Source organism: Scylla paramamosain, chromosome 20, assembly GCF_035594125.1.
Source record: "Scylla paramamosain isolate STU-SP2022 chromosome 20, ASM3559412v1, whole genome shotgun sequence".
NCBI lineage: Eukaryota > Metazoa > Arthropoda > Malacostraca > Decapoda > Portunidae > Scylla > Scylla paramamosain.
Genome location: NC_087170.1, coordinates 19,206,770 through 19,228,500, shown reverse-complemented (window position 1 = coordinate 19,228,500; position 21,731 = coordinate 19,206,770). Strand labels below are relative to the sequence as shown.

At 38.8% G+C, this 21,731-nt stretch overlaps 3 protein-coding genes and 1 long non-coding RNA gene across 6 annotated transcripts; 3 read left to right on the top strand and 1 right to left on the bottom strand.

Annotated features, from left to right (window-relative positions):
* The first annotated feature begins 348 nt into the window (after positions 1–348).
* Positions 349–5,260, top strand: LOC135110566 (uncharacterized). Of its 2 annotated transcripts, none has more exons than XM_064023016.1 (9): positions 349–465; positions 711–803; positions 942–1,088; positions 1,426–1,602; positions 1,794–1,877; positions 2,076–2,192; positions 2,557–2,672; positions 4,273–4,452; positions 4,946–5,260. In XM_064023016.1, exons 1-9 carry the CDS (start codon positions 390–392, stop codon positions 5,087–5,089), a joined length of 1,134 nt encoding a protein of 377 aa, XP_063879086.1. In that variant the 5' UTR covers positions 349–389; the 3' UTR covers positions 5,090–5,260. The 2 variants fall into 2 exon arrangements, with proteins under 2 accessions (XP_063879086.1, XP_063879085.1); XM_064023015.1 differs by having other exon boundaries at positions 365–465; positions 708–803.
* Positions 5,261–5,579: 319 nt separating this feature from the next.
* On the top strand, positions 5,580–12,274 carry LOC135110567 (uncharacterized). The gene is made up of 6 exons (XM_064023017.1): positions 5,580–6,223; positions 6,862–7,139; positions 7,604–7,757; positions 8,233–8,396; positions 8,540–8,766; positions 9,030–12,274. The coding sequence occupies exons 1-6, from the start codon at positions 6,112–6,114 to the stop codon at positions 9,109–9,111; spliced, it is 1,017 nt and encodes a 338-aa protein (XP_063879087.1). The 5' UTR covers positions 5,580–6,111; the 3' UTR covers positions 9,112–12,274.
* Positions 8,060–8,668, bottom strand: LOC135110570 (uncharacterized). The gene is made up of 2 exons (XR_010273316.1): positions 8,530–8,668; positions 8,060–8,264 (listed from the first exon to the last, which is right to left on the bottom strand). It is a non-coding gene; the product is annotated as an uncharacterized LOC135110570 (long non-coding RNA).
* A 1,752-nt stretch (positions 12,275–14,026) lies between the features above and the next one.
* LOC135110568 (riboflavin kinase-like) lies at positions 14,027–21,731 on the top strand. Of its 2 annotated transcripts, none has more exons than XM_064023019.1 (4): positions 14,027–14,184; positions 16,352–16,503; positions 18,755–18,857; positions 19,287–21,731. In XM_064023019.1, the coding sequence occupies exons 1-4, from the start codon at positions 14,100–14,102 to the stop codon at positions 19,505–19,507; spliced, it is 561 nt and encodes a 186-aa protein (XP_063879089.1). In that variant the 5' UTR covers positions 14,027–14,099; the 3' UTR covers positions 19,508–21,731. The 2 variants fall into 2 exon arrangements, with proteins under 2 accessions (XP_063879089.1, XP_063879088.1); XM_064023018.1 differs by having other exon boundaries at positions 18,737–18,857.

Here is a 21,731-nt window from a genome sequence, read left to right as displayed (position 1 = left end):
TTGGGGAAGCTAAGATCTTGGACAAATCTATCGACCTGCGTGAGCTTCGTATGGAGATAGACCACGAACACACATGTAGACAAACAAACAGCGGTAGAGATTTTCACTGCCCGCCACTGCATAGGAGGAATTATGCAAGCAAGGAGCAGGCCAGAGAGGAGGGAGGAGAAGCCCATACTTGGGAAGAAGGGCGGTGGTAAGCGGGACCTGATGTCATGGCGGTAAAAATATAAAGAAAATTCAAGATGAGCCGCTATTATGTATGTATATATATGGAGAGAGAGAGAGAGAGAGAGAGAGAGAGAGAGAGAGAGAGAGAGAGAGACTCACTTCCTCGGTAACTTTTAAGAGTACACAAGCAAACTTCTCCCAGTCTTAGCTTTACAACCATGCAGGTGGTGGTAGTGTTGGTGGTTGCTGTGGTTGTAGCTGATGTGAGTGGAGCTACCGTCTACGATGGCGCACGTGAGCAGTAGTGGTAGTAGCTGTGGTGGTAATGGCCGGTGAGGGTAATGGTAGGAAAAACAATCCCTCATATAGTAATATCAAGTGGTAATCTCTTCATTCCCTCCCGTAACAGTTTGTCGTTGGTATTCAGTTATGATTAATTTATCCATGATGTCTCTCTATCTCGCTACTTCATCCTTTCCGTCCACTGGTTGTTTTCATGCTTCAGTCATGCACTCTCTCTGTGTTTCCCTCACCAGCAGGAAGTGTGGAGGATACACGCCAGCACTGGACCGCAAGGCTCTCGGGGAACACAACTGAAGCAAAGGGAAGAAGCCGTGTCAACAGAATATTACGTACGTTCACCTCTCTTTTATTATAATCGTAGATACCTTCTCTTTGACCTGTATCTTACGACCTGTCTCTGTGTGCACAATATAATAAAATGCCGATGCTCGAGATTTCATTCTGAATAGGTTGTCCATCCTTTGCAGTGCCCATCCTGACCATCATCAAATTTGCCAACTTGCATTGTCGCGTAGGGTCAAAATCTGGTACATGCTACACGGCCAGACAGTGCCGGGAGAGGAGTGGCCAAGGGTTGGGTGCCTGCGCTGAAGGCTTTGGGGTCTGCTGTTACAGTGAGTAATACTGAGTATATAAGAAGCATCTCCAGCACGCACTCGTCTTTTATCAAGGTGATGATTTTCCATTTCAGCACAGTAACCTTCGTGAATCAGTGTCTACTATATCATGAACCAAGTCCTCGGAACAACCTTTTCTCTTTATGTGATAGCAAATTCATCTCCTAAATCGAACAAAGGAAATGATAATTGAAAGAAAAGATGAAAACACTAGACTGAATCACGAAAAGGGAAACACTGACTTACTTTAATAAATCAAATTGATCTTGACATTTTAGATCTCTCTTGCCGAACGACTCTTTGTAAACAGATAAAATGCATTCCAAATCACCAGAGGAGATAACCTGCGGAGGCACCACATGGGCTAACGGCACGTACCTGTTGAGCCCCGGTTACCCCTCCACATACAACGACGCCCGCATGTGTATCATGACTGTTTCCCACACACCGGGAGTCTGCCAGCTGCGCCTCGACTTCGAGACCTTCGACACCTTTCCGCCAGATCAGTTCGGTAAGGCAAACCTCTCGCGACTTAAAGCTTTTATCAGTTCATCTATTAAACAAATTGTCTTCATTGTCTGTCATGAATATGGCGATAAGATGAAAGAGATAAATGAAAATGAAAAAGTCATAACAATTTTATCTACAGATTTATGCCTTTCTCGTTCCTTGTTTTCTCCTTCCGCCGTCCTCCCGCCGCAGGTCATTGTATCACGGACCAGTTCACTGTCGAGGGTGAGCGCAAGTTCAAGTTCCTGTGTGGCTCTGCTCCTTCAGATTGGCACTGTGAGTCTCTATGATCACATCCCTGCTATTCATTGATTCCCTTTTAGGTTTTAAAGAAATGTAATGTCCTCATATATCACGTATACTTGTAACAGATAAAACAATAATTTAAAGAAACATACAATGCGTATAATTTCCTGTGTAATTTGAGATGGTAAGTTTCCATCCATCGTTTCCTTTCCATCCTTGGTGTGACAGTTTACTTGGATGTGGCGGAGGGACCAGACTCCACGGTGCTCCGGATGGTGACGGGCGCCTCTTCCTTTCGCAGACTCTTCAGAATCAGGGTGACCATGATCGAGTGTGCCCATAAAGGTTAGCAAGATACCACCTCTTTTTCTAGGCGAACACAATAACTCACCAGCTATTATGAAGACCGTTTTGTTGTTGTTTTTGTTATCTTGTATTCGAGTACAGTGACCATAATTTTATTATTATTTTTTTTCTAGTAAATTAGTTTCAAGCTGATTACAGTTAGCCACGAGTAGAGTTGTGCTCAAGATGCATTTTCTTCTCCGCAAATGAATTCCAAACACGGCTTATGAATATATAAAGTGTTTGATACCACTGTGTCTATGTTTGCGTAATTTTCAGTAATTCACGAGCGACACACACACACACACACACACCACGTGAGTCTGCCAGGTCCAAACAGCATACCCAGCATACTCAATTACAGTTCCTGGCGGGTGTGGGCAATACCTGACAGGGAATTCAGGCGTTGTGCAGAGTTTTAACTACGGTGGCTTCTACCTGGCTGGCCTTGACTACGGCATCTGTTTCAGGAAGGAAAAGGTGAGTAGTTAGTGCAGGATAAAATAAATGCAACCGGCCAACTTATGTAACTCCTCCCCCCCACACATCCCCTTCAGCCGCTACCGTAATGTTGACGTCAAGGATGAGAAACACTACAGTATATAGGACCTTATTCTGAAACACATCTGCCCCTCGTCCACTACTTTCAAATTGGTCTACTTGAAGTGACACGGTTTTTAATAGTCATTTTTACGGTACTAATGACAAAATTTCTACCTTATTAACAGGAGAAATAGTCTTGAGAACTCAGCTAATCATACATGTGGCCTTTGAAAATAGTCGTGATGAAAGAACAAATATGGGCCTATTCTCATCCTTGCATTGTTGACACCATCTTGCACACAGAGTACGCAACACGAATTTACACAAAGTGGAGATGCCAGATATACCCGCCAAAGAAATTGCATTGGACTGATTCCGGGGAGGAGTGTCAAGACAATTCAAGAACTTTACCATATTCCATCCGGAGTTTTCTTGGTTTCTTTTTACAGTAGGGAATCCGCATTTTTTTTTTTTTTTTTTCAAAGCACTTAATCAGGCTCTATTTTTCCTGTAAACGCAAACACAAGAGGAAAACTCCAGGAGGGGAGTATCCAGACGTCTCGAATACTTTATCGCTCTCTGACAGTTCTTTTGTCTTCATATTGTAGAGAGCATTAACAAGTTTTTCCCAAAATTTAGCTTCTTGTGGTCTTTGCCACCCTATTTTTTTTTTTCATATTTGTTAATAGTGGTGAGCGGCATCACATTATTAGTAGTATGTTGTATCTTTACTTCTGCTTTATATACTTTTTCCCTTTCCAACGGATTGATGGGTGATGGCATAGATTATGCAGTATAAAACGATAAACAAACATGGAGATGGGCGGAGATGTATTATCATATACCTTTCTCGGATGTGCGCCTCGCAGTGGACTGGGCTTTCTCATGCGTAACACAGGCACAGAACAATTTGAACCATCGGATGAAAACGTTGATCAGAATATAAGTATGATTAGTGGCAAGCCTAAGCTCTCTCCTGTTTTCGCTTCTTCAAGTTTCTTCATGTCTTGGGAGAGTATTTTTTTTATTTATTTATTTTTATTTTTTTTTTTTACTGACAGCAGATAACCATTAATGGGTAACAGACACCTACTCGTACATCAAATCAAGGTGTTTTCATCGTACCTTTGACGTGAGCAAGTAAACTGGAGCTCGTCAACACCAGTGGAACAGCGCTGATGTGGGTCGTGCTGACAGATTTCGAGTCTCTAGGGAGGTGAACGATCTCTCACCTGATTTTTTTTTTTTTTTTTTTTCCCCTTTTAAGAGGCAGTAACTGGTTCCCTCTCGCAGAGTTTACTCATCCTTGCAGTAATTCCAAGATCTATTTTTTTTTAATATGATAGCTATTTTTCGGAACTTTCGCTACCATCTGTTGTTTGTTATTCAAAATATTCACTTCGGTAGTACTATATAATATCCGTTCAAAATATTGCGTCGATGATGATGATTAGATAAAAATAATCGTCAGTGGGAGAGAGGGAGAGAGAGTATGTTCTCTCCTCTTCTGCCCACCGTTAACGTTCCTCCCTTGCAGAATAAGTGCAGCACAACCCTGCGTGTGGCGGGTCCCTCCTTCGTGGGCTGCCCCAACGACTTGTATCGTCTACCTGTGGGCCGATCGGCGGCCGCTGTCAATAATCCCCTGGCGACGCTCTCTCTTTACTGCCAACTGGATACCAACTTTGCGCCCTTCGCCTCGCTGGCAACCATACAGGTAAAAAAGCTACGCAGCCCAGTCACGGTCAGTAACGGTTAAGTCAACATGTGCCTGTATCACGCCCATGAATTACTATGTGTTATAACCACGACGGAGGGGAAGATGTATGGTATATTGTACGTACATGAGTGTGTAACATTTTTCTTAGCTGTGATACATGCGTATATGGATGTATAGGTCGTAGTGTATTAAAATAATCTAACGTTAACAGGACCCTTAACAGTGCCAGTAAATGTGAGTCTCATAGTGCTGAAAGTGGAGTGGTTACTACTGACCCAAGCCCTTGTTTACTCTGGTTTGTGGAAGCCATGCTCACACTCTATATATACATCCTGCTCCACTATGTCCTCCGCCTCTTTTTCTTGGTACAGCCTCCACTCTCTTGAAAGGTATTATAATAATCATTACATTAAAACACCTAGCTGATTGCTAAACTTACTCCCTTGTAAGAAAAATCACTACTGCGTTCCCTTTCAATGACGGTGTGCAGTCTCCGCTTACCACTGTCACCCGCGGCCCTCTTGTCATCTGGCATCGGACCGACCCCAGCGATGCCCAGCCCAACTACCACAGCACCGCAGGCTGCATCGCTTGCTCGGGTTTCTATCAGACCTACCTTCACAACGACTGCTGACTGTATACATCTGCTACTCATGTTCCAGAAGCGATGTCCACATATGCTACCTTCCCCTGGCACTTGAAAAGAACACACACTTAGTACACAAGGAGGGTTTTATGCAGTGCACGAAATGTATGCCTTAATAGATGGATGTTAAAGATGTTTTACGTTAAGATTGCAATAAAACCAATAGATCATATTTGTTAGTTAGGTAGGTAACTAGTGACTTACCTGCCTATTTTATGTATTTATTTATAAAACTATTCATTTACATATATCGCACTGCTTTAACTTGGACATTGTTATTATTTTATATTTACGATCATAATATACAATGTGCAAATAAATACAACAATGCGTATTTCGTTATTGTTGATGTTATAGAAAGGGTTGATTAAAATAACATGAAACAACAATTGCAATAAAATCATCAATCAATCTCCAAAAAATTTTATACCTGTTCTGTTTTTAAATACCCATCATACCTTAGCCCATTCCGAGCGTGATTGGTCGCGAACTCCATACGTCACGGGATGCCGGATGACACGTACTCTGGTTGGCTAGAATACTTTCCTACGTCACCATTCCCAGCCGGTGGCGAGTGTGGTTGGTGGAAGCAAGACGAGTGTTTGGCGGGAAAGCGGCGCGTCCCTGGCATGGCATCACCCTTCCAACCATTGTTTACCTTTTCCATTTAAACCCGCTGGCTGCCTTGAACCTGGAACTCACCGTGCACGCAGGTCGTGACACACCCTGAAAGATAACCCCGCTTGGGAGTAACGTAAGATATGGACGTCAGCTTGTGGTAAATCAGGGGAGTAGCAACAAGTGGTTGTGAGAGGAGAGAGAGAGAGAGAGAGGCGCCATCAGGAACCCAGGAAGTGTTGGTGGCGGCGTGCCTCACGATGTGTTGTAGTGATTGACAAGGTGTATGTGTAGCTGTATGCTGTCAGATAAACACTGCTGCTACGTGTCATCTGATCCGTGGAGGGAAGTTTTGGGTGGTGTAGGTTCCTCGTGCAGGCCTGACTAGTAGGATGGCTGAGGGCAATGGAGGGGCAACAGGGGAGCCTGTAGCTCACCGCACGCGAGGGGCTTTAGAAGAACTGCCTCGTTCCACCACAATCACCCTTCACCAGACCTCTCCAGGTGAGACACTAACTACCTACTCTTGTGTAACGTGCTGCTAATACAACCTGCTTCTATCTTTTGGTCCTGTACAAGGTACAAAACTCAGTCCTTCCTGCCAAACCCTAACTAACTGCTTCCAAGGGACTGGCTTGCCTGCAGACTTGAGCCACTCTGGTATTTCACAAGTATTCTTCTCCTTGCATGCTTGATTGGCCAAAATAGCAGGATAGCCAACCAGGTGAGTGATATTGAATGCATAGCAGGATGGCAGGAACTAGGTGGGGCCAAGGGGCTGAGAATAGTGAAAAGGGACACATGACACGAGCTTTATTTATGACTGCTTAAAGTTACTATTGTGGTGTCTCATGCCTTACTCCTTGTTTAACATTTTCAACTTCTACAGTTGGTATCCTTTCATATTAGCCATTCAAACATGATCTTACAGGTGATGGTGGAATCTGTGGGTCTCTTGGTGTTGCTTCATTATGTGACTACAGCTACTTAAATCTCTGTTGCTTTAATCTCCTTTCAAACATTCATTCCTAGGTTGTGCAAGTAGCTGTCTGCCAAATGGAATATCACATAGGGTTGGGAAATAAAAAAAAAAAAAAAATTGAAGGTTGAAAATGAAACAAAATGTGACTGAAATATTGCAGGCAATGTGGACAACCTCACTTGGTCAGCTACAGTCAATCTCCCATCCTCATATCTATCCCCAACACCCTCACCTGATGAGCTGATCATCAGAGAGAGAGGGAGGAGATCACTACCCATTGAGTGGTCCCCTATACCCATTGAAAGTCCCATCAAGCGAACAGACAAGACTCCTATCAAGAGATCTCCTACCAAAGGCTTGATTGTCCTTCGTTCTTCACCCAGAAAGCGCCTGCAACTGTCTGATGCTTCACCAAAGGAGATTCTAGAGAGTAGACAGGTGTGTTGTGCTATTATTACACTCTTAGGTAAATGAAAGATGTTCTGTCTCATGAATATAACTATCATTTTAAGAAATAAATATGTCTGCAGATTTGTACTGCAAGTAATGGTCAGCATACAATACTGCTCCATTATTATGCTACATTGTTGCCTTAAGTGTCCTAGTGTTTTCAGAATCAAGGTTTAAGTAATTTTTTTTATATCAGTGGCTTTCTTGGACTATCTAAGATGGTCAAAGATAAGAAGTTGTCCATATGTTGCATACAGAAAGTTGGGGAAAAAAGGGCCTTGGTACACTGCCTAGTTGTATAGATGTTTCCTGTTTTATAACTTATTGTGACCAGGATTGTGTTTGACAAGTTTTTTGATAGGGCATTGAATCAGGTACTTACTAGTGTCATTAGTCCAATTCATAGTAATGACATAATACACTTGATTCATTTAATTATTTTTACTCATCAGAGAATGATGCAGATGTCTCCAATTTTGAAGAAGTGTAGGAGCCTGACAGTCTCTCCTGCACAGTCTCCCCCTGAGGTGGCTATCAAGGGCCTTTCCCAAAACCAGTTGGTGGAGGTGCTAAGTCATGTACTGAATAGACACCCAGAACTAAAAGGTACTTGTGCTATGAAGCTGAGTGTTACTGTGTCTTGTATCTGGTTCCCAAGAGTTTTATGGTTTTGAATTGTCTATATTTCCTTGTTCCTGTTTCTGAAAATTCTATGTTCACTTGTATCAGTACTTTATTTTCACCTTAGAAAACTCTTTCCCATTCGCACATTTGTTTCTGACTTCTGTTCCAGCTGTCTGTTGCTGAACATTTTGCTCTTAAAAGTGAATATCGAGGATCCAGTGACTAGTGGATTAATTACAGTCACCTTATGGTAATTTGTTATTGTCAGTTGCTAAAATTCTCTCTCTCTCTCTCTCTCTCTCTCTCTCTCTCTCTCTCTCTCTCTCTCTCTCTCTCTCTCTCTCTCTCTCTCTCTCTCTCTCTCTCTCTCTCTCTCTCTCTCTCTCTCTCTCTCTCTCTCTCTCTCTGAAGATGAATTGCTACTGGCCTCTATTTTGCTCTCTCTTCTCATTCGCAGATGAAGTTTCTGACATCCTGCCTCAACCAGATCTGAAAGAGATGGAAGAGAAATTAAATCTCCAGAAAAAATGTGTATTCAAGTCCCTGCCAATTTCAAGGCTTACCTCCAAGACCGATTCACCTGCTTATAACAAGGCAGCCCCACATCTTGCAAGCTTTAAGGTAAATTTAAAGAAGATGCAAGTGTTTGATACAGTAGGTGTAATGATATTTAGATTTTTTTACATGTGAATTTGATGATTTGTGATGTGAAATGTAAGCATGTGTACCACAATACCAGTCTCACGGATCTTACCCACTTACAGAGGACCTTGTTAGAGCAGTGCAACCAGTTGGTAGAGGCAGAGCAGTGGGTGAGTCTTGTGGACTACTCCCTGCTGGCCTGGTCATATGTGCGTGCCACTCCCATCTGGGATTCACAGCAACACAACAGCTGCCGACGTACATGCTTCAAAACCCTTGCCCAGCACTGCCTCCAGGGTCTGAAGAAGGTTAACTGGCTACCTGAGCGACTGGAGAGCTTGCTGAAGAAGTGAGTTGTTATCTCATGGTTATGTAGCTCTGAAACTACAGGATGAAATCACTGGAAGGCCAGTTAGGGTGTGGCTCTTGTGACCTGGAGGTTTGCATCAGTACTTGTAAATTCTTAACACATAATTTTAGTGAGCAATTTCTTACCAAAAAACAGGAAATGGTTGCATTAAGACCAAGGAAATTCTTCACATTTTAACATTATATCTTATTAGTGATATAAAAATTATCACATGAACTATATTCTTCTTGTTTATATTTCAGGGTGGAGCAGTGTCGCTCTGACCATGATGAAATGCAGCCGTGTGTGGATTACCTGCGCACTGTGCTTAGTAACCAAGTATGATGTTTGCAGCCATCAAATGCTACAAGTTGATCATGACCCTCTGGAAGATTAAGTGTTTTCATTCTCTTAAATGATGAAAAATTCTGTTTAGTAATATTTTCATCTTTCAACAAATCTAGTTGTTTCAGAACTAGGTATAAGTTTGTTTTTTTGTGGTTACATCAGTCTTGCAATACTCATCATTAAGTTGATCATTGTTATAGTCTGTCATTGACATTGGTACAACATCACACCAAAAGGAAAACAGAAAACAGCGATACAGGATGTAGCTTGAGTATCACTATTACAATTAATTTTGTCTTTTACACAGAATCTCATCTTTAAAGAAATGGTGTTCTTAATGTTTCTTGTAGCATTCTTGTTATTTTGATGATCTTGAAAAAGTCTATATCTCTGGAGAAGACACAGTGAAGTTTGTAGTGAAATATGAAAACCATGACATTATCAGTCAGGAAAGTGAAAAATAGTCTATAATTCTGTGGATCTTGGGACCAACAATATTAATGCTATGCACAAAAGGAAATGTATGCTGTGACACCATGATAGACTGAAGATGTCATGGGGATCAGAACCAATGAAGTTTAGTTAATGGACAAATTGCACAAAGCAGCACAGCTTGTTGAGATATCTAGATTACTGAACTAATAATATTGACTGCTGTGATCATCAGGAAAGAAATATAACACACAGAACAAATTCTCAAGCAGTAACTTGAAAAATCTTGCATCAGAAGCAGGCTTATAGAGATACACTTGATGCTCAAGCTTGAGAACAGCCGAGGCATGGGCATGCTGTCAATGTATACTGAAATATTTAATGAAAAGTGGAAATTATGACGCTTGTGGTATTTATGAGTGTTTCAAGTTCTCTCATGACTTAATGGAAAAAAGATGTAACTGACAGTGACTTAAAATATTCCAATCCAGATTATAATGAAAAGAAAATGATGGTGGAGCAATTGTTAGAGTATTTCATTTTAATGTTTTGAATATGAATGTTCATTTTTTTTTTTTTTTACAAGGTTTTAGGCATTATTATAATAATGGTTACAATAACTATTATTATTATTATTATTATTATTATTTTACTTATGTAAATAATGATAGTTTTATATATTTATAGATGCCAGTTTTGTAATGTTCAATTTTTAAGGTTGTTAGTAAGATATATGATGAGAGTTGACTGGGGAAGTAGTTATCTTTAGTTCATCTTTCCCTTACAGTATGTTCCTCTGATTGCCAAGAAGGTTATTTTCATAACTTTAGATAGTCTAGGCTAACCACTTAATTCTGTGTTTTGAATGTTGTGAATTTAGAAAGTTATGCCCGAGTCTCTGCGTTTCCATTACTATGTTCATGTACAGTCAAGGCAAGGAAAGTTTGCTGACTTGTATCAGACACTCAGGGACTGATATTGTGAATATGAATCACTTACATCAATGGACTGCCTTCGTTTTATATATTTATTGAGGTATTTAGGTTATTTATTTTGTACAGATATTTGTACACACACACACACACACACACGGATATCCACATTTTTTTTTTTTTTTTTTTTTTTTTTTTTTTTTTTTAGCAATGCCAAGGATCACCATTTTTGTTGTACTATAGTCAGTTGAAGGAATCTAGTCATAATGGGGTGTAATTGGCACATATGTCATCCTAGCTGCCAAAACAGACAATTTTTGACTAAAGAGATAGGTGGTACAATAATTTCTTAGTAGCATGTACAGTTACTGTCGTTCTTTAGTTTAATGGACTAAAGAGGACAAAAGGTGGCTTTATGTTGAGGATTCTTTAGGTTGATTTTACCCATGATTGTTGCTAAAAAGAACATAGTCAGGAATCTATAGACCAGATCATGTTATGTTCATTCACAAGTCAGCCCATATCTGATACTTGTTGTCTGACATTTAAGATTATTTATTGTTTTTAACAATCCCAGAAATATGCCATCCTGTTTGATCATTGTTCTTCATCATCAATACCACATGGATGAGGTCATAAAATCAGGGATGCATAGAGTATTTGCTACCGAGATTTTGTAAATCAGGGTTGCTGTTAAAATTACAGACATTCTTTATTGTTTATAGCTCTTCTGTCAAGATCATCACAGTTTTGACTTGTGTCCTCAAACTTAGGCCTCAGACTGTACAGTAGAAAAGAAAGGGAAAAACAGTAGGGCATGCATTTCCAGCCAGTATCATTATTTTATTATTTATATGATATGTATAAGGATTCAGTCATAAATTGATTAGCAGAGTTTTGTAGGAAATGTACAAATGTTAAGATGTAAAGTACACTCTACTTTCATTATTTCTAACTGTGTAACATGTTATTGATCACTGCTTGGGAAACTGAATTTGAAGAAGCCAAATTTCTACATGGCTGTTCACAGTTATTGATAATACAGCAATGGTGATGTGCAGCATTGTTTATGCCATCACATCTCAAAGGTTACCAAGCTGCTGGAAGAACATTTTTCACATAGATGACAGCAGTGGTATGCTTGGAACTTGATGGCTGTGAAGTTTAAGTACAATATGTGTAAGTTAAGACCAAGGAATTTTTTTTTACTTGACACATCTTGAAACTTATATTTTTCCCTCATTGAGGTGTATAGTGTTGTCCTTGCTAACCAGGTGTAAGATGTTACTGCACATTCAGTTACTGTAAATCTGAAGGAGAAATCTTCATTGACCAATCTTAAGTCAGCAAATTTTTTAATACATTTCTTCCATAATATTTCCTTATAATTATATAAAACATTGTGTCATTATATTACAAAGGTTTTGTTGGCAGTTCCCAGGTGGTGCCACTAGATCCAAATTACTTAGGAAATTAATTTCCATTAGTTTAAGTGTCAACTATGATAAAAGTTAACAGATTTATAAATTTTGCCTGTTGCATGATGGGCAACCAAAATGATCATGGGTAGAGATACCAATGTCATGGGGGAGTGGCTATGTAGTACATGACAAACATAAATAATAGTGGTATTTCTGGCAGCAGAGGAAGGGTGTGGCTAACAGCCTAACTAATGAGCTTTGAATGTGCCTTACAAAAAGAGAAAACTCTTAATGGTCTCACACTTAACATTTTTTTTTATTCTAATTATTAAAAGTCCATATGTGTCCAGTTTTTAATAAAATTTTTAGTAAGAATCTTGACTTTCAATGTCCAAATACAGATAATTAAATATTACTGCATTTTCTACAAGTTCCCGTCTATCGCCCTTCCCACCCTATTGCCGAGATCTGTCTGGAATGGTGTTTCAGATCTGGGTCTCTAATTTCGACGCCGATAGACAGCCACTACTGTTATTACCATCATCATTTATCAACTTGTAGGTTAGAAATACAAGAAAAATATGCATCATCAGAGCGGAGAGAGCACAGTCAAGGCATTACGTACACACAGTTCCTGTCTGCTGCGTGAGAGACTGAAGTGACAGCCAGTGCGTGATAACTGGCCGGTGCCGCTGTACCTTGTGATCGGCAGGTGAATTCTTGTAGTTTCGTTTTTTTTTTTTTTTTTTTTTTTTCCTGGTTGTGAGAATGCTGAGGGCATGGAAAGGGCAGGGGCATGTTATCAGTGGAACTTCCCGCGTGAAATCCCTAAAGAGATAAAGGGGAAGTACCAAAGAATTTTCCTCTCGTGCAGCACTTTCTTTTCTTCCTCCTCCTCATCATGAGAGTCCGAATGGGATGGCAAAGGGGACTGTTGCCTTCCCTTGAAACTTTTAAGTGTACGCTTATTTGGATTGTATGTATTTTGATATGTTATAACACTGCACATTATGTATAATTTCTTTTATTTTGTCCACGTACATAAAAAATAAAAATTCCTGCCGACGTCTTTAGTATGTACTGCTCCTTTTCTCCTTCGTCATCTTTAAAGAGTGTTTAGAAGCATGTTCGTGTTTAGAAAAATTCGTGTTTACGAAGGTGATAAGAAAACTGATGATAAATAATAATGATAAAACTTACACCTCGATTGAATTTAAAGAAAGAAGACATTTGATATTCTTAGGCGTGTGTGATCCAAGCTGTATCCAATGTGCAGTATAAAGAAAATAGAATAACACGTGAATGTTGTTAAATGTGTCCTATTTGCGGAATTAAGACTAAATTCTCTCTCTCTCTCTCTCTCTCTCTCTCTCTCTCTCTCTCTCTCTCTCCTCTCTCCTAGATCTAAGACCATAGCTTACAGAAGATGAGTTGATAGACACAAACTGAAGGTCATATTTTGATACCTAGATGGAGATAAGATAGTTTATTGTGACTGACCTTCATGCAGACTGAGAAGCAGGGTGTCGAGACTCGTGACAAGATGAATCGTATGTTCTATGTTGTCTTAGCATAACAAACTGTTGTAGTAAGTGCTTATATTACGTAATGAAAGCACAGCATGGTGTTGATACTCCGCCCAAATTACACAAGCCTTGATTCGTGATTCAGGCTTTTTTGCCGCTCCTCGTCTTCATCTTTGTACCAGATTTATTTGTTAGCTGCGAAATAAAACAATTATCACTGTTGCCCACTAAAGCCAACCTCTCCTATAACAGTGGGAAATCTTAGATTCCTGACCATAGCCAGTATTCCTTGCGTAACATTAATATTGCAAGACGCGCGTGATATTTTTTTCTTATGCAACTTACACAACTATAGTCCTCGACATACTGGAAAATAATAATAGCCTACTACACAAAGTTATACCAGTCCTTCGCGTGTATGAATACGTATACTTATTTAATAAGATATCGTAGAAAAATAATAAATAAATACAGTACACATATAACAAGAATTAATTGTCCTTAATGTTATTTTCATAGCCACCTCAATTCACAGAAGCATAATGATACAGAGTACTTTCAGATATTCATGTACATATAAAAACATTACATTATGGTTCAGTAAATTTTCCCAGCTGAGAGTGGCGGGCGAGGGATGCAGACGACAGCTTTCATTCAGTTACCAGAGAGCCACCATGAAGAGTAGACTACCGTACTTCGCTGTGGGCACGGTTGTAAAAGGCTTCGGGAGGGGATCCAAGGAGCTGGGAATCCCTACAGGTAAGTCATGTAGTACCCCCTGAACAATAACCTTACCCCAGACTAGTCCTAGTTTTACCTGGCGGGGGAGAAGAGAGTGGTCGCAGTTACAAACACCGTTAAGTAAACAAGCAGGTGGTGGAGCTAGCTGTCTTTTTATCTTTTTTTTACTATTTTTTCACCTGTAAAGCGAGATTCAGGCGGTGAGAGGGAATGTAGGCCTCGGCAGTCGGCGGTGGTGTGTGACTAGCTAACGAGAAAGTGTGGAGATTTCCGTGTGTGCGTGCGTGCGTGCGTGCCTCACATGGGCATTGCGTCATCGGCGTGCGTTCTTCTACTAAGATTAGATATCAATTACACATGATCCTCGTTGTAAGATTATGGGGTTTTATCCGGTTCACGCACACGAGTGAAATAAACTACTTCGTGCCTGTGGTGTGGCAGGTGAGATGAGGTTATGAGGTCTCTGGTGTCTGCTCAGCTCTGTCCACCGGTACGTTTTCAGTAACTCGGCGCTCACCTGCCCAGCTGTTTACATAGTGATGTCTGTCAGATTGTACTAGAAGCCCTTTTCCTTGACCCGAATTGCGCGTTTCTTATCGTTATTTCTCCCCTCTCTCTCTCTCTCTCTCTCTCTCTCTCTCTCTCTCTCTCTCTCTCTCTCTCTCTCTCTCTCTCTCTGGCACCGGGGATCCATAATTCTATAATCAGTGGTGCACAATGCACAGTAATGTTTCATTTTGTGTTTCCGTTCTCCTATGACTTGGATTTTATTTTATATATTTATTTTTCAAGAAATGATTATGAAGATTCTTTTCACACTAATAGCCAGTCTGATTGGAATCTCCTCCTATTCACTTTCAGGAGGATTATCATTTTCTTCTTCAACCATTTTTCCCATGGTTATCTTTATGCTTCAAAAGTATTTTACTTATCAACACATTTTAAGAAACTTGGTCTACTTTAAATGTGAACAGTTATTTATTTGTCTCAAGATTTTATTGCAATTACCGGATAGTAAAGGTGAAACTGCCTTAGCTTTGTGTTCTAATTGTATATCTGTGTGAACTGCCTGTCTGTATGTCATTTAGGAAAATAGCAGAAAATAGACATACTTTCTGAATTAAGTTAAATGTTATTAATGGATAAAAGAATTTGCATGACCCATTATATAGAGTTTCATATAGACATAAGTGTGATGGTATCATCATCATGACACTTATTACAGTATTTCCAAAATCAGGTTTCATGCTCATAATGTCAGCTCTCTCTCTCTCTCTCTCTCTCTCTCTCTCTCTCTCTCTCTCTCTCTCTCTCTCTCTCTCTCCTCTCTCTCTCTCTCTCTCTCTCTCTCTCTCTCTCTCTCTCTCTCTCTCTCTCTCTCTCTCTCTCTCTCTCTCTCTCTCTCTCTCTCTCTCTCTCTCTCTCTCAATGGCAGCTTGCCAGACAACAATTACATGTCTGTTGTTCTAAGCTGTTTTGGTTCTTATCAAAGCCTCATTTTCTCGAGTCCACAAGGTCAAATCAATTGTGGTGATAAATGACTTCATGTTGAGGTTACAAAGTGTGACCAAGTCATATTTGTTTGAAAATATTTTACTCATATTTGATTACATGGAGAAAAAAAAATTATAGAAATACAGTAGCTTCTGTAACCCACAAGGGTTATGGTCCTAAAAAGCTCCAAAATTGATGAATCAGCTGGTAGTGAAAATAGTTTTTTACTTTATGAAGATTTTGGCAGAAAGATTTTGGCTAAAAACTACAAGTAATAAATACCAGAAGCACATGTATTATCCATACCTGACTGGTGCTCATTGATAATCATTAGGTAATGTGTTAACTGCAAAATTCAATGTAACATCATATCCAGTCATACCCTCAATACAGTCTACTTATGGAGGCAGTCAGAGCAGTACAGAGATAAAAGAGAAAGGTTCAATAAAATTAAAGAGAGAGAGTGAGTGCAAATGTGAACACATCTTTCCTCTTGCTTGCTGCTCATACAGTCTTGTCTTATTCATCCTTATCTTCATATTAGCTTTCCTTTTTAAATTAAGAATTGCTCTTATATATTTGTATCCTACCTGTTCTGTTCTGTTTAACCCTTTCTGTTCTGTTCTTTCTTTAACCCATTCTGTTCTGTCATCCTCTTCATCATCATTCATCCAGCCCCTCTTTTCAACAGCCAATTTTCCTGAGCATGTTGTAGAGCAGCTGCCAGCAGAGATCCAGACAGGAATCTACTATGGCTGGGCTAAGGTGGACAATGGCCCTACCCACAAAATGGTCATGAGCATTGGCTGGAATCCTTATTATAAGAATGAAAAGAAATCCATGGTGAGTTTTCCATTATCTCATTGTACGACACCAAATCTGAATTAGTAGAAGGTGCATTTATCCATCATTCTGCATATTGACATGAGGAAGACACTTGGCCTTGTGTGTAATTCAGTCTTACTTTTGTGCACCGTTTCAAGAACTGCAATTAACTTGGTTGCCATGGTACATTGCGGCACATACGAGAGACTTGTCTCAGTTGACCTTGACAGGCAATAAATAATTCATCAGTTATTGAGCAGTCTAGCACAGGTTGGCATGTCACCAGGAATGACTGAATGAGGACCATGAATTTTCTTGGAGGTATTCAAGTATACTTTTTGCATGCTTGCTTATTACACAAATATCTACCTACCCATCTCATCTGCCTTGCTGTACATGAACCTACTTATGTCTGCGTACTTTCACATATGCCCACCTATGCTATCTTTGTAATCATATATCTCCAGGAAGACTTTGGAATGTATACTTTGAATTTTCACAACTTGGTACACTGTGCAATCTTATGAACAGAAATCATTGAAACTTCAGTATAGCATAATCTTCTCAGGTGTTCAGTAATGATGATGATAAGGGTGAATTGCAAGTACACACACGCACACATACACACACACACTTCACAAACATGCATAAATTTAAGGAAATGTTGGGATAAATGTAGAAATGGAGACAGGACATTATGAGCCCTGCTTGAACCCTGTATTATACAACTAGGTAAATACACACACACACACACACACACACTCACACACACACCACACACACACTCACACACACACACACACACACACACACACACACACACCATGAGCAGCTGTGAATGCTAGGGATAGGATGTTGGATCAGCATGAGTCAGCACATAGTATGACAAGATACTCTCTCTCTCTCTCTCTCTCTCTCTCTCTCTCTCTCTCTCTCTCTCTCTCTCTCTCTCTCTCTCTCTCTCTCTCTCTCTCTCTCTCTCTCTCTCTCTCTCTCTCTCTCTCTCTCTCTCTCTCTCTCTCTCTCTCTCTCTCTCTCTCTCTCTCTCACCCACAGAATAAAACAAACTCATAAATTCAGGTGTAATCTGTCTTTGTGTATGAGAGAGAGAGAGAGAGAGAGAGAGAGATGAGAGAGAGAGAGAGGAGAGAGAGAGAGAGAGAGAGTGCATGCTTAAGGTCAAGGTGAGAAAATGGCTGGAGCTGCCTTGTTGCTCTTCCCAGAATTCCAACCTATTGATTTATGATTAATGTGTAAGGAAGTTCTTTGACCTGATGGTTCCTGGAAGTGTTGCTAGGGCCATAGGATATAAACAGTAATACTTTATTGTAGAGGAAATCAGTGTGTGTGTGTGTGTGTGTGGTGTGTGTGTGTGTGTGTGTGTGTGTGTGTGTTTGTGTGTGTGTGTGTGTGTGTGTGATCATTGTTTCATCACTTCCTGTCACTCTCAAGGTTAAAGGAAAGAGGAAGGTATTAGTCTTGGCAATGCAGTGATCAGGGATTTTTTGCAGTAGGTCATGTTGATTCAGGTTTGTAGGTTTGCTGCCACTTGAGTCTTGATGCTGATTCATGGAATCTTTGGGGAATAAACCACTGTACTTCTTTGTATGACTTTATTGTAATGGAAATTATTTGTCACAGTGAGCTAGAATGGCATGGAGTGTTAAAAATTATCACGTTCATAGTGATGCACATGTGCACTGATGTGAACACGTTCTTCCACTTTCTGTTTGTTTAACTTAGCACAACATCATTTGTTTGCTTGAGAGACTAATATGGAGTCATGGGGTGCCCACTAATAACTTTTGATTTGTGCTTTACCAACTTTTTTTTTTTATCCATTGCATGATTTTTCTGCATTTTATTATTGTTATAGTTGATAATTGCTAATGCTTGAAGCAAACATGCTCTTATGGTTTCTCTAGTAGAAGTTTTATTATATTTACACATTGTAATAGATTTTTCATGCATGTTGCTTGAATATATCTTGATTTTTATTTTGTTTATACTTTTTTACTTTTATAATGCCTATATTATAAATTGGTTTAAGGGTTTTCTACAAATTAGTTTTGCATTTAGTATTAATACATCCCAAGTAATTTTCTCTGTAGTTTGACTGACCTGTAAGGAAGATGTTCTTGTGCAGGACTGCATGATGTTGAAGTGGTGGTGGTGATGGTGGTGGTGGTGGTAACTCTTACTAACATGATGTGTGTGTGTGTGTGACGTGTGCTGATGGCACACCTCACAGGAGATCTATCTCTTCCAGGAAACACACATCATGCATGTCTTTGAGGATGACTTCTATGGGTCTGAGCTGAAAGTCATCATGCTGGGATACATCAGAGGAGAGAAGAACTTCAACTCTTTGGGTGAGTTATTATTTTTTATCTTATTTTTTAAGGTATTTTTTTTTTACTTTTTGTGAAAGTATATCATGTGTGTTAGCATGAAATGTAAAGATTTGTAATTGACCATTGTCTGAATGCTTTGAAAAGTTACAGAGTTAAAAGAAAATGTGTGTGCTAAAAAATATATGTAGTGTATTGTAATTTTTACTTGTGAAAGTAATTTATTTTAATATTTTTTACTATTAAAATTCTAGGTATTAAAAGAAGGAAAGCATGGCAGTTCAATGAACCTATTGATATCTTATACTTGTAATTAATATTCAATGATTTTATGACATTTTTGGTAGAAATGTTGTGGTATTAGTGGATGTGAAATTTTTAGTTCCAAATTTTGTTTGAGGATGTGAAAGTTTTCAGTAATACCGACGTGATTTCACACTTTACTTTCAGAGGAGCTCATAACAGCCATCAAAGGTGACATAGCTGAGTCTGACAAACAACTATCCCTACCTGAGCACCAAAACTTCAAAAGCCATCCATTTTTCACTGGGAGGTCTGAGCCACACTGCAATGGTATTACTAAGGAAGACATTGCTAATGGCATCAGTAATGGCCTTCCTGATTCCAAGAAACTCATCAATGGTTCTTTAGAAAATGGAGATAACAGTTAAAAAGTACAAACTGCCTTAGAGTTTATGGTTTTATCTGATTCATAATCTTAGGGGTGTGCTTTTCCTGTTAATGGAAGAAGTCTGGAAATGGTTGAACCACATTTATGAAGGATCCCACAAAAGTGTGAAAATTTCATGTCATTTCAGTAATTAATTTTATATCAGTTCTGTAATTGGAAGAGAGAGGAGAAAGTATAAGTTTAACATAGATGAATCTCTGCTACTAGTATTTTATTATATTTAGGTTTAGAATATTTTGAATTGTTTTACATATCCAGTTAGCATTTCCCTAAATATTTATATACATAAATATTTTTCTTTTTAACAGTTTAAGTTCTGTTATTTACAGAGGTATGGCCAGGAAGAGTTGGTTAACTCTCATAGTTGCTGCTGTTAGGCTGGTAGACTGTGATAAATTAATCCTGGAAATGGTGGCATCCATTCCACATGCAACCCAAAACAGGACCACATAAATGTGCAATCCTTAGGTTAACATTTAATTTCTTAATTTATTGTACATATAGAAAGAGTTCACAAATTAATTATTTGTTCTTGTTGTTGACCTCACCATCATTGTTTTGTAATGTTGATGTATATAAAACAACCAGTTTCAAAATTATTATTTTAGTGGTTTCATGATCATTTGGTAAGGAATGATAACATTTACTTAGTGTGAAGGGATAATATTGAAGATTCAAAAAGTCTTTCTGCTCCTTCCAGAAATATAAAACTCATTATGTACTTAACCCTGAAGTGGGTGTCACCCTGGTTCATAAGTAAATTATTTTAAGGCCTGGTCACACACTGTATGGCTGGGTTGGAATAATATTGCCATCCAATTTCATGAATGTTGTCAAAGGTGATGAAAAGGGATTGGATGAAATTAATTGGGACTTCCTGTATTTTTATTTCTACATTGAGGCAAAGCATGATGTCTTGCCCCAACTAATCCCCTCTAAGGTGCATGTCAGCCCTGTATATAAACAGACAGATAAGTTGATTGACAAATAGGTAACTTGGAAGAATATTTGTGCATCATTTCATAGGTATGACATTTCTAGATATTTTAAACTAACAACAAATGTCATTTTTACCTTGTAGATTTAAATATTTATGCCAAAACTATTTGATAATGAATGGAAAAGATAAATCAATATTTTGAAATATGACTTAAGTGATACATTTCTCAAATTGTTCCCAAGGATGAAAATGTAGTGTGTTTTATCCATCCTGACATGATGTGTGAAGTACAATATGTATGATTTTATTAGCACAGAAGAATGTATTGATTGTTAGATTAAAGAACAAGTGCTAGAGATCAAAGTTACATGTTAATGAAATTAAATAGAAATGATAAGCAAAAGCAAATATTGTAAGTTTTGTAAACCTTTAATTTTCCCTTTTTTGTATCTATACATGGAATAAAAAAATAAATAGAATGTGAAATGTGCATGGTGAAGGTTCTTTCAAGTGAATGCAGTTTTGTGAAGAAACTTACAGTTGCATGACCATTTTGTTCCCAGTGTAATTTCATATGCCTCAAGCTCACAAGCTACAGGTGCAATCTTACATCACCATTATTTCTACACTTTGCAATATACCCAGTAATATTTTATCTTTTTACCTTTTGTATTTTCAAATATTCTGCAGAAGCAGTTTATTATCTATACACTTTTATCTGTCTGTTTATATCAATTGGTCTTGTCCTCATACAGCTAGCCATCTCCCACACATGTAGTAGGATGGCATCGAGTAAAGCTAAAGTTTTGTACCTATATAGTTTTGTAGTGCATATACAGCTTGTCCTTTATTTTAAGTTTCAGGTGATGTTTTACATGTTTGGTATAAATGCCTTCATTGCAAACTCCTGCCTGATGCATGATGTTTCCAGTGATTAAATAGTAATGCTGTTATATAATAAAGGGAAAACAGTTGTAGAGTTGGAAAATGCAATAGTATCAGTCTTTTTATTTTTTTAATACATATTTATTTGCAGCTAGTAGTAACTATTACATATGTATAGATGCCCACAAAAATAGTTTTGTGTCTGTCACTTACAATAATTGCATGGTGTAGTTTTGTTGTGTGATGCTAATTTGAGACTTGAGTAATTTTGGGTTAATGAGAATTTTGTAATGGATGGCAAAGGCAGTCTCTCTCTCTCTCTCTCTCTCTCTCTCTCTCTCTCTCTCTCTCTCTCTCTCTCTCTCTCTCTCTCTCTCTC

Coding starts and splice junctions, on each gene's coding strand:
- LOC135110566 (XM_064023015.1), top strand. CDS start 390: ATGCAGGTGGTGGTAGTGTTGGTGGTTGCTGTGGTTGTAGCTGATGTG. Junction 2,673..4,272: donor TCTGTTTCAGGAAGGAAAAG/GTGAGTAGTTAG, acceptor CCTCCCTTGCAG/AATAAGTGCAGCACAACCCT. Junction 4,453..4,945: donor CCTCGCTGGCAACCATACAG/GTAAAAAAGCTA, acceptor GACGGTGTGCAG/TCTCCGCTTACCACTGTCAC.
- LOC135110567 (XM_064023017.1), top strand. CDS start 6,112: ATGGCTGAGGGCAATGGAGGGGCAACAGGGGAGCCTGTAGCTCACCGC. Junction 6,224..6,861: donor CCTTCACCAGACCTCTCCAG/GTGAGACACTAA, acceptor GAAATATTGCAG/GCAATGTGGACAACCTCACT. Junction 7,758..8,232: donor TAGACACCCAGAACTAAAAG/GTACTTGTGCTA, acceptor TCTCATTCGCAG/ATGAAGTTTCTGACATCCTG.
- LOC135110568 (XM_064023018.1), top strand. CDS start 14,100: ATGAAGAGTAGACTACCGTACTTCGCTGTGGGCACGGTTGTAAAAGGC. Junction 14,185..16,351: donor GGAGCTGGGAATCCCTACAG/GTAAGTCATGTA, acceptor TCTTTTCAACAG/CCAATTTTCCTGAGCATGTT. Junction 18,858..19,286: donor GAAGAACTTCAACTCTTTGG/GTGAGTTATTAT, acceptor CTTTACTTTCAG/AGGAGCTCATAACAGCCATC.